This window comes from Malaclemys terrapin, chromosome 3 (genome assembly GCF_027887155.1).
Source record: "Malaclemys terrapin pileata isolate rMalTer1 chromosome 3, rMalTer1.hap1, whole genome shotgun sequence".
NCBI classification, from domain to species: Eukaryota; Metazoa; Chordata; order Testudines; family Emydidae; genus Malaclemys; species Malaclemys terrapin.
The window spans coordinates 200,947,615-200,962,124 of record NC_071507.1 but is presented as its reverse complement, the minus strand read 5'-3'; the positions used below and the strand labels follow the sequence as shown (position 1 = coordinate 200,962,124).

Genomic DNA, 14,510 nt, shown 5'->3' with positions numbered 1-14,510 from the left:
GTACTGTGCCTCTTTTCCTCCAAATACTGTGAGCAGCTCAATTGTGTCCACAGGGCTTTGCCTGGAGCTTGGCCATGCCCCTTCTGGCCTCACTCTGACTCTGCCTCCTGTAGTGCCAACAGAGGAGCAGCTCAGCACCCCCACCTTATCTGATACTGTCGCTGGCATGGAAAGCCAAATTTTGGGGCAGTGTTGAGCAGAATTCTCCCTGCTCCCACCATCTTCATCAAGGAATGAAGATTTTCAGGGATCATTCCCTGAATGAGACTATTCATCGAGCTCCTGCCTTCCATTTGTTCCTCCCCCTGCACCTTCCATCATGGCAGAACAGGTCAAATGGAGAAAATAAAAGGTCAAGTGGGACTCTCGTTCTGAGAAGCCACAGATGGCAACATGTACACAACTGCTGCTAGCATACCCCTAAATGTCTCAGACTGGGAGAGAGGTGAGTATCCAGAAACAGATGTAGTGAACGTTACTGATGGGGAAAACATAATTCAGGTTTCACTTAGGATACATCGGCAAATTAGACAAATTTCACTAATCTACAAAACATGAGCTCCTGGCCATGAGGGTAACACCTACTAAACTCTAGCCAATGTAAAATGATTGGGATTAGAGAGACTATTCACCAGATTAATACTAATGATATTGAAACAAAAATTCTCTCCAGTATTTAGCAGCGTCATACAAAAGCTATGAAAAAAAAATATTAAATAATTTTCCAAGACACTGAAGTTATCACACAGACTACTAGCAACGTGAAGCCTCTAGTTCAGGGGTAGGCAACCTATGGCTGGCGTGCCAAAGGTGGCATGCGAGCTGATTTTCAGTGGCACTCGCACTGCCTGGGTCCTGGCCAGGTCTGGGGGAGCTCTGCATTTTAATTTAATTTTAAATGAAGCTTCTTAAACATTTTAAAAACCTTATTTACTTTACATACAACAGTTTAGTTATATATTATAGACTTATAGAACGAGACCTTCTAAAAACGTTAACATGTATTACTGGCCCACGAAACCTTAAATTAGAGTGAATATATGAATACTCAGCGCATCACTTCTGAAAGGTTGCCGACCCCTGCTCTAGTTATTGCCACACAGGACAGAGCAAATCAGTATCAAGTAAACACGAGGAATCAAAACAGCAGCTGGTTGTTGCTATTTCTAATGCATCTTTATGACGGTGTACCAAAGTACAGAGCTGAAGCTGCTGAGGATGGGTGAAATGCAGCATCCCACCTTCTTGATTCTCCAGGTCTAGCCCCCAGCAGGACTTGTGAGGAAGAGGAACTAAAGATTAATGTATAAATTATTTTGGTATTTTCAAAGCTTCTACAAAATGGACCCAGACCACTTCAACATGTCAAACAAATGTATCTAGCCAAAGAAAAACTACATCAAGAGTAGAACTGGACACTTTTCTTTTTGTTAGATGCTTCTGGCTAAGAGTTTGTTTAAAGACTCTTTTTAGAAGGCCACTGTTAATTTCATTTTTCCTCAAGGGACACCTGTCAGGCTCAGAATTACAAGCACACAGCTCCCATAAAACATTTAAAAATATGCACCTCCATCTCAACCAGACAGGGCCACCCAGAGAATTCAGGGGGCTTGGGACAAAGCAATTTTGAGGGCCCCTTCCATTAAAAGAAAGTTGCAATACCATAGAATACTATATTCTCATGGCGGCCCCTGGGCAAATTGCCCCACTCTCCCCCCCCCCCCCCCCCCCACAACCTGATGTTGGTAACCTATCAAATCCACCAAAACAAGGGGCACACCAGTGTTAAAATGCTGCAGTGAAGTGAGACACGGACTAAGAGCTCGGCTATTCTCAGTGGTGGCAGATGACAGAACGAGGAGCAATGATCTCAAGTTGCAGTGGGGGAGGTTTAGGTTGGATATTAGGAAACACTATTTCACTAGGAGGGTGGTGAAGCACTGGAACGCTTTACCTAGGGAGGTGGTGGAATCTCCTTCCTTGGAAGGTTTTTAAGGCCCGGCTTGACAAAGCCCTGGCTGGGATGATTTAGTTGGGAATTGGTCCTGCTTTGAGCAGGGGATTGGACTAGATGACCTCCTGAGGTCCCTTCCAACCCAGATATTCTATGATTCTAAGAGTCTGAGCACAGGACTGGGGGCCAGGAATTACTGAACTCTGGTGTCAAGCAAGTCAAAAGCTCTTTGCCGCAGGTCTCTCATCACTTTGACAGGGAGTCAAAACTCACTGGAGGGTTTTAAAAGATGTACCTGTCTCCCGTAGACATTAACGCAGATACGTTTGCGTAGCACTAGCTGCATTTCTGCAGGATGGCTCAACTGGACTGTCACCCTCACAATAAGGAAAACTCTTTCATCTGTTGCTGTTCCTTTACTGAGCTGAAGGCAGTTATGGACTGTGGAATCCCAGGAGGCTTCTACTTTCACCTGCAAAGGAAAAAAAGCATCTCCTCGAATACATAAATTTTAACTCAAAAAATTTCCAGTTCACCTAGAACTGGTAAAAAACAAACATCTGTCTTATAAGAGGTCATTTTACAATCAACATTGGTCTACCAACAAAGATATTCGAGTTTAAAAATGGAGGTTACTTAACTAAGTGCAAGTTCTTGTAGATCTGTGGTCCCTAACTGTATTCCACATGTAGGTGTGCATGCACATCATGCGCTTGAGTCCATAAATTCTAACAAACAGTGTCCATTGGCTCACACATGTGCAGCAGCTCTCCTTATGCTCCAGACCCAGGGCATAAGAGGCAGCGTGGGCTGACGCCTGTCCAGTTCTTCTTACTGTGAATCCAGTAGGATCCGAATCAAAGGGGATGGAGGGGAATATAGACATGGACCACACATCTGAAAGAACCTCCAGTTACAGGTAAGTGACCTCCAATTCTTCGAGTGCTGGTCCCTATGCTTGTTCCACACATGGGTGACTGACTAGCAGTATTCAGACTGAGGAGGGTGCGAGGATCCTGGCAGCAAAGATGCTTGAATTACTGTAGTTTCCACTGTTGTATCCGCTTGAACTAGTGTACAAAACGTTTTGTATATGTGTGAATGGAACTCCAGGTAGCCATTCTACATATGTCCAGTATTGGTACTTCTTGCAGGGATGCTGTAGCAGCATCTTGTGCTCTCATGGATTGTGCCCTTACCTCATCAGTTGGAAGAATATGAGTTAATTGGTAGAACTCAATGATTCCCCCAGAAATCCACTTAGATTCTCTGAGAGGATAGAGCTTGTCCTTGCAACTTTTCTGCTATGACGAGAAATAGCCTTCGTGATTTTCTGATAGGTTTGGTCCTTTTCAGGTAGAATGCCAAGGCATGTCCAACATCAAGGGAATGAAGGTTGCTCTCTTCAGCAGAGGCATGGAGTTTCAGGAAGAAAACAGATAAGTGGATGGCCTGGTTGACATGGAATTCAGAAATAACTGGGCAGGAATTTAGGGTGGTGGTGAAAAGAGACCTTTTTCCTTGTGAGAAACAGTACAGAGTGAGTCTGCCATGAGGATTCCCATCTTCCGCGACCTTTTGGCTGAGGAAACAGCAACTAAAAATCCCACTTCCCGCTGCCCCCATTGGCCCGGGACAGCAAACTGCGATCAGTGGAGGCCGCGATCGGCCGAACCTGCTGCGTTAGCAGGTAAATAAACTGGCCCGGCCCGCCAGGGTGCTTAACCTGGCGAGCCGCGTGCCAAAGGTTGCCGACTTCTGACATAGGGCATGTTGCCAAGGGTTCTCATGGAGGTCTGGTGAGCGTAGACAGGACAAGATTGTGGCCCCACTGAGGTGTAAGTTTGACCACTAGCGGAAAAATCCTGACTAGCCCTTTCATGAATCTCACTGTCATTGGGTGAGTGAAAATGGAATGTCCATCTACTGGAGGAAGGAAGACACTGATCGCTGCAAGATGAACCTGCAGTGAGCTAATGGAAAGACGTGAGTTTAAAAAAAAAACAAAACAGGAGAACCTAAAACAACTGGGACATCTATGAAGCTGGGAGAAGGCTGATTATGCTGAACCAAGGTAGAGAAGCATCTCCATTTAGTTAGGTAGCATTCCTACTTTGAGGGGTGCTGAGCAAAAATGTTCTAGTTTTGATGCCCATACAAACACCAGGCCATGAGGTGGAGTGGGTCTGGATTGCAGGGTCTGATTCTGCCTTCTTCCTGAGTAAGGAGATCTGAAAAGGGGTGGATCCTGATAGGAGGAGGGACTGACATTCTCAGGAGTTCTGGGAACCAAAATTGTCTGGGCCAATTAGGTGCTACAAGAACAACTCTGGCACTGTTGTGATGGATCTTTCTCAAGACCTGAGGTAGCAGGGGAATAGGAGGAAAGGCATATGTAAGTTCTTCTGGCCATGACAACAGGAGATCATTGCCCTGGGAGTGACTCATAGCTCCTCTGGAGCAGTACAGGGGAAATTTCCTGTCCATTGGGATCCCTTCGCATCCCAACTGAGGTGTTCCCCACACAGGGTCTGCAGAGAAATGTTTGCTCAGTCTGTCTGCTAAAAAGAGTTTTGAGCACTTGGAAGGTATGTGGCTTGGATGGTGATGTGGTTTCTGATGTACCAGTCCAAAGCCTGACTGCTTCTAGGAAGAGATCTTGCTTTGCCCTGTTTGTTTATGTAAAAGACCGTGTTGCTGTTGTCTGATGTTACTTGGATATAGAAGTAAATGTATAAGCAGATTTAGCAGACTGCCCTCAGTTCCAGTAGACTGATGTGCAGTCCGGCCTTTTGTGGGGTCCAGGTACCTTTTACGGTGTGGTTGTTCATGTGAGCACTCTAACCCATAAGGGATGAATCTGTTGGAAAGTGGACTGGGGGCAGGAGCGCTGAAGGGGATTTCTACTGTCACTTGTTCTGGATTTAACCACCAGGTAAGACAGGCCATGATCCTGATGGGAATGGTCACTCTGGTGTTGGTGTGATCCTCATCTGGTGAGTAGACCAACCAAAGCCAGACCTGTAGGCATTGTAGATGAAGTCTGGTGAATGGTGTCACATAAGTGCACAAGACCATGTGTCTAAAAGAGAAAGGCATACTTTGACCATAGTCCTTGGTAATCTGTGCTATCAGATTGCTCATTAACTGAAATCTTTCTCTGGGGAGGAAAGCTCTTGCTGAAATAGAGACTGCTCTGACAAACTTTGTTGTCCGTGTGAGTGATAAAACAGACTTTTCTTTCTTTGCACAGACATCCAGTACTGCTAGAAGATGGAGCAGGAACAAAGTCGCCGATCTAACATCTTGGCTGGGGCCGCCTGCTAAGAGCCAGTTGTTAAGATACGGGAAAACTGTGTATCCTGACATCTCATATGGGCTGCAACCACAGAGAAGACCTTCATGAATACTCTGGATGCTGTTGCTAGTCTTAAGGGAAGGACTATGAACTGGAAACGTTCCCGATCCACTAGAAACCAAAGGAACTTTCTTGATACTAAGATGGCACTCATTCTATTGCCCCTTGTTGAAGGGGGGAGTCTGCCTCCTGTTTAAGAATCACTTCATGAGAGTAGTCCCTGAAGGGGATCAGGAAGGGGATTTGTGGGGCGGGAGAGAGAGAAACTCTATGGAATATCCTTAGTGGACAAATTCTAGGACCCAATTCTCAGTCGTGATAGAGTCCCAATTGTGGGTGAAAAGTGAGAGATGGCCCCCAAAGATAAAGTGGGTAAAGGTAGGTGGCATCTATAGCAGTGAAGGGTATCAACTGAGGTGTCAAAAGTAGCCCTTAATTGGTGGCTGAGAATAGGCAGAGTTTAGGGTAGCTGAAAATTGAGGTCTCTGAAGCCTGATGTTTACGGGGGATGTGGCTGGATGTGGGTTGTATAATGTCTGTGGAGAGGTTGGTCTTGGCCTATACATTTGCCTCTGGTGTTGTCTCCTCAGGGCTGGGGTATAAATTCCCACGGAGTGTAGAGTTGACCGAAAGTCTTTCAGCAAGTGTAGGAACTCATCCGATCTCCATTAAACAAATTTAGCCTGTCAAAAGGCGGGACCTGTATGGCGTTCTGAACCTCCTTGGGGAGCCCTGAAGAGTGAAGCCAAGACTCATGCTTCACAACTATACTAGTGGCCAAGCCTCTGAATGCAGTATCCACTGCATCTAGAAGAAATTCCTTTGCCAACAACTTGCCTTCCTCTATCAAAGACTGAAATTGGGCTCTGTACTCAGGGGGAAGCTTGTCCTTAAAGTCAGGCAGCCTGGAGTAATTGTTAAAATCATATTTTGCTAACAAGGCCTGATAGTTCGCGGTATGAGTTGTAGGCTTGTAGGGGAAAAGATCTTTTTTCCTGCAAAACGTCCAACCTCTTTGAGCCCTTGTGAGCTGGAGTGGTCTTGGGATGTTGTAACCTTGCTCTCTTTGTGGCTGCCTGTACCAGCAGGGATTTGGGTGCTGGGTGGGAGAAAAGACATACAGCTTCTTTGGCAGGGACAAAATAGTATCTCTCAGCCCTCTTAGGCATGGGGGCTCATGAGGTGGAGGTATGCCAGACCACTATCGCTGGCTCCATGATAGCGCCATCTTGCTTGGACCTGCAGCCTACAGAATATCCAGAAGATGGTATTGAAAATCATGGATCTCCTCCAGTGTTATATGGAGGCCACTGGCTATCCTCTGCAGTAGCTCCTGGTATGCCTATGGTCGTCCAGCAGAGATGGTGAGGATGGAGTGACAGCTTCATTTGGAGCTAGGATGAGATTCCCATTGATGCCTGTGGATCCGAATCAGTGTCCACCTCCTCCTCATACTATGACAGATCTGGTGGGTGCCGAGGAGAGGTGTTGTATGACTCCTGGATGGATCTGGGGTGTCTGCCACAGAGTTTCCACAGGCTCCAATAAAACCAAAAGGAGGGATCAATCAGATGGGGGAGACCTCACAGCACTGGGTACCAGCGGTTCCCGGGGAAGTAATATCTGGGAGGATGACATCCAGGTCTCCTCGACTCTCTATCAGGGCTCAGATCTCTAGGAGGAGATGGACTGGCTGGGGTGCCTGACTCATCTGAGTCTGAGAACTGCTCTCTCCTCATTGGTGAGGTGGACAGTATATGAGGGTGGATGCTCCTGCCCATGGAGTAGAGAGAGGATGGTTCTTGTGTCACCAAAACAGTTCTGTCCTCCTGTAAAGCAATTTTCCTCTGGCGGACTGGGCTGGAGAGAGGAGGCTGAGGGTAAGGGAGAAATATATCCTCTGGTATCGTGTAGGTGTCTGTATGTCCTGGCATTTTGGGTATTCCAATGGTCAGAACCAGGAAATTGTAGTTGGGTTGTCCTCTGAAGGGAAGGCTGGTATCAATGAAGAGTTAGTTCCAGCACTTCTGGACGGAACCAACCGATGTCAGTCCTTGTGTTTCAAAGCCAGAGCCAGTGACAGATCCTTTTTCTTGCACATTTTGACTTCCAAAATCCTGGACCTATAGGATCCACGAACGAAGGCTCACCCAGCCTGGACGGGCTTTGGAAGGGATATCTTATGGACACACCTGGACAGGGGCCTGTCCTTGCAACTATGAAAGTGCCCCCTACTCTTACGGGAAGCCGTGGAAGAGTCCTTGGGCTTAGAATCTGTAGACTCTGCTTCTAAGCTTATGTCGGGGGCACTGCTCATCTAATGGAGCCAATGTACAGCATGCGTGGGTGTCTCCGTGGCCTGGATCAGAGTGAGGTCTCATTGCCTTCTTCATAAGGTGTTTCCTTAAGCGAAGGTCATAAGCTTCACATGGTTGTGATGGAAACGAGCAACAGATGCTGCACTTTGCCGGAATGTGCATCTTACCCAAGTAGCAGAGACAGTGTTGGTGATCAGTGCTCATGGAGAAGGAGTGAGGGCAAGAGACAGTTCTTGAACCCTGAGGCTCTGGGCATAGCCCCAGATCTCAGGGAGAGTGTCTCTGGTGTGGGGAAAGAACAAGCTATACTAGCTAACTAAACTACTATAAAACTATTTACAATATCTATTACAGGCTACCAAAGAAAAGCTGGAGAAATCTGTAGACACAGGGATTCTGAGTCAAGGCATGCGATGGGTAAGAAGGAACTGGAGAGGTGTCGGTCAATACTGCCTCTTATGCCCTTGGTCTGGAGCATGAGGAGAATTAATGCGCATGTGCAGGCCAACTGACATTGCTTGTTAGAATGTATGGATTCAGGCACATGCGCACCCAAGTGTCGAACACACATAGGGACCAGCACCCAAAGAAGAATTGAGACTTCTTTAAAACTCAAGACCATTTCTCTTTGAAAAAGAGCTACAAACCTCCTAGATTTCTGACTATACATTTTAAGAGGACAGGACCATTCAATCTTGCTAATTATGAAAACACTTCAGAAAGAGCAGAACTGATTACAACGCGAGTCTTTGGGAGACAAATTTCAGTATACTTCACTTAAAAACACCCATTTTTTGCTTGTTAGCTGAGAAATATTTTGCCTGAACAGTGTTAAAAATATTCGTAAAATACAGAAATCCTATTAGGCTTGAGGGGAAAAAAGGAATTTCCCTGCTCATAAAATAAAAATAAAATTATTGAAAGTTGATACTACGTATCTTCAAATAATTAGAAATATCACATGGCAGCACTCTCTTTGGGTTTCTTGTTTAAAGTGCATGCAGAAAATTTTTAATAATTTTAGAAGTCTGAGGAAATTCCCAGACAAAAACAACTGTGTTAAGTTGGAGTTAAAGTTTAGAGTAAGTACCAGTAATTTAAAACTTAAAAAAAAAAAAAAAAAAAAAAAAAAAAGGTAGTTACAGGAATGTTGCAATTGTCCCAAAACCAGGAAATTCAGAGTTAAGGTTACACTGAAAAGAAATCAAAACATGTTAAGATATGGAAATGCACAGTTAAGGCACCCAAACAACTGCAACTCCACTTTAATGTAGTTTTTTGGGGGGGAATATAATAAAGTTCCATTCTTAGAGAACAATTTAAAAACAATCAGCCTTAGAAAGTACAAGAGCTGTATACTTGTTATGTCAGTCTAGATGCACTCCTGTGATGTCTAGGTAAGAGTTTGCCTACACATGAAAACTAATCCAGATTTAGGTACGGTATGAATTAAAAACAGATTAACTCCATGTATGAACGCTTTTATTTTAGAATAAAAGAGTGCCTTATTGTGAATTATCTTAATCCACTTTGGAAGAGGAATAGTTATTCTGGAATAACTCGCTCAGTAGACAAGCCCGGTTAAGAAGAGGTTAAAGAAATGAGAAGACTCCTGATTTTAAGCATTCTGGGCTGTGCTTTTGCTTACCTCACTCTCATGGTGTTTCACAATCTGCAATTCAAAGAATTCCTCTTCCTCTTCCCCAGTGAGAGTAGCATCCCATCCACCAGGTTCTGGGTCATCAAGGTTATCTTGAGAGCTAAAGTCATCCGCTAGGAGCACAGAAGACTCAAAAATGTTAAAAGAAACAAGAACTGTACTCCATTCAAAACAGCACAAGAGTAACGGCATTAATTTTTGTGTACTGGCCAAATGCCAGTTTGGACAATTATTTTCTGCCTAAGTAAAATTCCACCTTAGTTTCATTTCAATAGGGTATCTTTTACACCTTGCCTAAAACTGTTGTGTTGCATTGTACAGGGAGTGTGTTTGTGGTTTGGGAGCCTTTGGTATGAAGTGTGCTATATGAGGTCCTTCCTACTCTGGGACTTGTAGCAGTGTTTGAAATCGTTATAGACTTGGTTACAGAAAAGCAGTTACATTACTTGCATCCACAGCTAATGTGGTTACAAATTGTGTCACACCCTTGTTTAGAACTTCAGTATGGGCTATCTAGGGCAAGGAACCTATAGCAATTTCAGCTGGAACAATTTAAAAAACAATGTGTTCCTGTCTGGTCGAGCTACATGTGGTCAGTCACTGAACTGTGGTTATGTTAGCAGGGCCTCAGCTTAGGTGGTCATTCTAGTACTTACCAGTGCCAATATCAAAGCACACTTATATTTATTCAATTATATTATATATTTGAAACAGTTTATCTCCCTCCTTCTTTACATCCCTTATCAGACACTTCTCAGCTTGTGAATTCCTTGAGTTTACTATTCATCTAGGCGGGAATTTTCAAAGAAACCGAACATGTGCCCAACTCCCTTCGAAATCCCAGCAATTTTATTTGCATTGATTTTCAGGCTAGAAAGGACAATTATGATAATCTAATCTAACTTTCTGCATAACAAAGGCCAGATAATTTCATCCAATAATTCCTGTAGCAAGTCCCATAACTTCTAGCTGACCTAGACCATACATCTTTTAGAAAGACATCCAATGTTGATTTTAAAACTTCACAGGATAGAGAATCCACTACACCCATGGTAAGTGGTTACAATGGTTAATTCCTCTCACTTGTTAAAAAAAATAAAATAAATCCGGTGCCATATTTATAGTCTTGAGTTTATCAAGCTTCAGCTTCCAGCCATTGGATCTTTTCCTACCTTTGCCAGCTAAACTAAAGAGTTCCCTACAATCATAAATCTTCCCATGTACCTACAGACCATGATTGAGTAACTTCCTAACATTCTCTCTGGCAAGCTAATAGTCTGAGCTTCTGAAGTCTCTCACTATAAGGAAGTTTTCCCAGAATCATTCTCGTAACTGTTTTCTGAACCCTTACAAAATCTGTCATTATCCTTTTTAAAGTGTGAACACCCCAACTGGAAATGGTATCACACTAATGGTCACAGAAATGCTGTATATAGAGATAACACCACCTCTGTACTCTTATTTGATGCTTATACATCCAAGGACGATGTCAGTCCCTCTTAGCCACATCATCACACTAGCAGCTCATGTTCCACTGCTTATCCACTAGAACCTTTACGTCCTGGTCAGAGTCACTACTTTCCAGGATACAGTCTCCCATTCTGTAGGTGTGGCCTGCATTCCTTGTCCCTATATGTATGATCTTGTATCTGGATGTATTAAAAGGCAAGTGAGCCCAGTATACCAAATGATAAAGATCACTCTGCCTAACTAACCTACTCTCACTTACAATTCCAGCCATTTGTGTCATATGCAAACTTTATCAGCGATTTTTTTCCAGATCTTTGATAAAGATATTGAAGAGCACCGGCCAAGAACGGATCCTTTGGGACTCCACTAGAACCATTCTTTTTGAATGATTATTCCGCATTTACAACTGGCTTTTATTATTAGCTTCTAAGTTTTATTCCCTTTGTTATTTTATACCTCCCTTCTTCCTGTCTTTTCACTTGTTTAAGGTCGGCAAAACATAGGGAGGATAAAAATGTATTGTTCATTCTGTATGTAATTGCTGTGTATTCTGGAGTATTAAACAATATAGTTGGATGAAATAAATGTAGTTCTAATAGTCTTTTCACATTAATAAACCTGCCACTCAAGGAATTTCTTCATTTTATTAGTTTGCTTCTTATTTCCTATAATGTTATTGGCTAGACAAAGTTTATTTCAAACGCTCTCTGTCCTCTCTTACCATTTAAGTCAAGGAAAACAACTGGAATATGGGTTTCCATACCAGGCACTGGAGTCCTAAAACATAAGATATTGACAATGGTGGCATTTAAACTGAAGCAGATTTATCCAGCACACGTACCTTATGATACAAGCCAACAGTATAATACATTCTGCACAGCTGCGATTGTAGGTCAAGCCAATGATAACCTTGGCAAATGGCTTTATTTTAATTTACTCTTGCAGATACAGAGGGACTCAAACTAAATTGGTACTTCTTTTATACTAGCTCCCTCACAATTATTACATTATTTGACCTCTGCTTTCAGAAATGTTTTCTTGCCTCTAAACTGCTAATAGCAAATTTAAAGTTTCTTTATTTACACTGACATGTACACGTATTAATGCAAAAACCTCTGCATTAGTAATGAGACCGAAGGTTGGACTGTTAATCGTGAAAAGTCAGGAAATGCAAATATTAAGGTTCCAAAAGCAAAGTTAACTCTCCCACATTGCCACAACTATTATGCTGATTGTTAAGCACCCAAAAATAAAAATAGGAATAGGAAGTAGTACATATGTGGAGCATGTCCAAATTAACACTGCGGTTTATATTTTAACTTTTCAACTTCCTGATATGTTGTGATTTAAAGGTGCAACCTTAATGCTTAATTCTATATTATCCCTTTAATTTCCTATTTTTATAACACATTTTAGAAAGATTTTGTAAAAAAAAATTAGAAAAAAGTTAGTAAGTTGCTTGAAATCAGCCTTTGCACATTTCCCTAGATGCACATGCATTCACAATACATTTCTTCTAAGTATGTATCTTACAACTACACTGTTTCCTGCTGTGCATGCTCAGTGCGGAGTTTTCAAATATTCACAGTTTTTTAACTTGAAAGATGGCATACAAAAAGTCCTCAGTAAGGAGTGAGGACTTTCCTATGCTTCAAAAGCATTAGTTTTAACAAAGTTCAACTTAAAAACCAAACAGGGTCCAGTCAGCAAGTATGGTTAGAGGTTTTCCTCACACTCTGCACAATACACCTCTATCTCGATATAACGCTGTCCTCGGGAGCCAAAAAATCTTACTGTGTTATAGGTGAAACCACGTTATATCGAACTTGCTTTGATCCACCGGAGTGTGCAGCCCCGCCCGCCCCGGAGCACTGCTTTACATATCCGAATTCGTGTTATATCGGGTCGCTTTATATCGGGGTAGAGGTGTATATCTTGTGTCCCCTTCTTCACTACCATGCTCCCTCTCCAAACAACTCAAATGCTGATCAGCTTTTCCTCCAAAGCAGAGACCAAGCACAAAAAAATTCATCCCAAGTTAGAATACAGTGGCTTAGAATAGAAACTGTTTTGCATCCTATACTGCAGTTGTTACCCACAGCTGCTATAGTATGGCAATCTCAGTCCAGTGTAATTTATTGGTTTTAATATTTAGAAAATTATGTGCAACACCCACTGACTAAACAGACTCTATGCTTAAGCCAGAAGCATACAATGCTCCTGCAGATGGAGTTTTATTATGACGGAGCAGCCTTTTAAGTGAAGGAACTAGATAATAACATATTAACTCATTTTTTTTTAATGCTAAGTGCAGTGGTAATAAATATTAATTTATTTTTTTTCAAAAGTCATATTTACATTTTGGTCAATAAGAGTGTCATTTACCCACAAAACTTATGCTCCAATACATCTGTTAGTCTATAAGGTGCCACAGGACTCTTACTTTTTACAGATCCAGACTAACACGGCTACCCCTCTGATACTTACTAAAGAGCGTTTCTGGGTTTCAGTTATTAAGACCAAGAAATTAATTCACACCAACACTCCTAATTTAACCACTTTTGTCACATGACGTACATAATCCACATGTGGTGGTGCAGAAAATGGCAGCAATCCAAGCCAGGAACAGGCTGCCCATGATTTTTATATTCACTGTGGCATATAGTAACATTCATACCACTCTGCTGGAGCTCCAGGGATCCCACTGCCAGCAGAAGGAACCATTACAGCATTCCTCTCTTCAGTAAGGGTGAGCCTCATCTCTAACAGTTGTGCCTCCCGATCTGTATCATCTTCTGTTTTATCTGGAAAAGTAGGACAGTCAGTCAGAACGACAAGCTGCAATGGAAAAAATGCTATCTTTGTGATGCATATTGGTGGTCTCAACCCACATGTTAGTGGGCCACTGACTTTATAAAAAAAAAAACCCCACCTTATCTAGTCACCCTGCTGGCAGTTTCAATAAAAATACCTATTATTCTGTAAGTATACACAGGTTTTCTCTATAGAGCTCTCTATTTGTGACTTGAGTGCATGTCAGAATCTTGTTCTCATTATACTCCCCAAACTGACGATTTCAGAGATTCAGTTGTTCCTTCCCCTGGCTACTTAATTTCACACACGTTACAAAAACAAAAATACCTTCATACACCCTCACCCCTCCCACTACCAATAATGTTTCACCTACCAGGTTTGCTGTCGAGTTTTTGCAGCTGTTGATCTAGGTATTCCTGACGTTTTGTCAATACGTTCAGCCATTTCCGACGCAGTCTCTCCAAATCCCTGTCCTATGTAAATGAAGCAAGTTGTGTAAGTCCTGATCCAACAAAACCAGTGTTTCCCATTTGTAAACATATGTAGCTTTCAATCCATCTGCTCATACTTTTTATTTTTGGCCACTTTTCCCCCTGAATTAGTGCCTTGGGGACTATAGAAATGAGATATGGAAGAGATCTCCATTAAGTCATCTAGTCTACCCATTATTCTCCTTTATTACAGGATTGTTCCTCACATTCAGTCACATCCACTGCCCCATCCTTGCAAGTCTTGACTTGATCTGGCAAGTCTCTCTCTCCAGTTATCTTATATTCCCTACTACTCATTTAGGCAACATAAATGTGGAAATAGGAAATTTACAGGATTTAGACTGTCCCACAGCCTCACTTTATTGTTAACACTAATACTGTGGCAGGGCCTGGAAAGTACAATCAGGATTAGAGCCCCAAGCTGTGCTAAGTACTTTACAAACAC

General features: G+C 42.7%; 1 protein-coding gene across 2 annotated transcripts in view; it reads right to left on the bottom strand.

The window, feature by feature from the left end:
* Window positions 1-14,510, bottom strand: part of KIF13B (kinesin family member 13B) — a 191,934-nt gene that overhangs the window by 41,493 nt on the left and 135,931 nt on the right. For both annotated transcript variants that reach the window (XM_054021922.1, XM_054021923.1), the window contains exons 27-31: window positions 13,948-14,047; window positions 13,438-13,564; window positions 11,482-11,537; window positions 9,279-9,403; window positions 2,250-2,426 (exon numbers count right to left, since the gene is read on the bottom strand). In XM_054021922.1, the coding sequence (XP_053877897.1) occupies window positions 2,250-2,426; window positions 9,279-9,403; window positions 11,482-11,537; window positions 13,438-13,564; window positions 13,948-14,047 (585 nt within the window). The remainder of the gene's footprint in view (window positions 1-2,249; window positions 2,427-9,278; window positions 9,404-11,481; window positions 11,538-13,437; window positions 13,565-13,947; window positions 14,048-14,510) is intronic.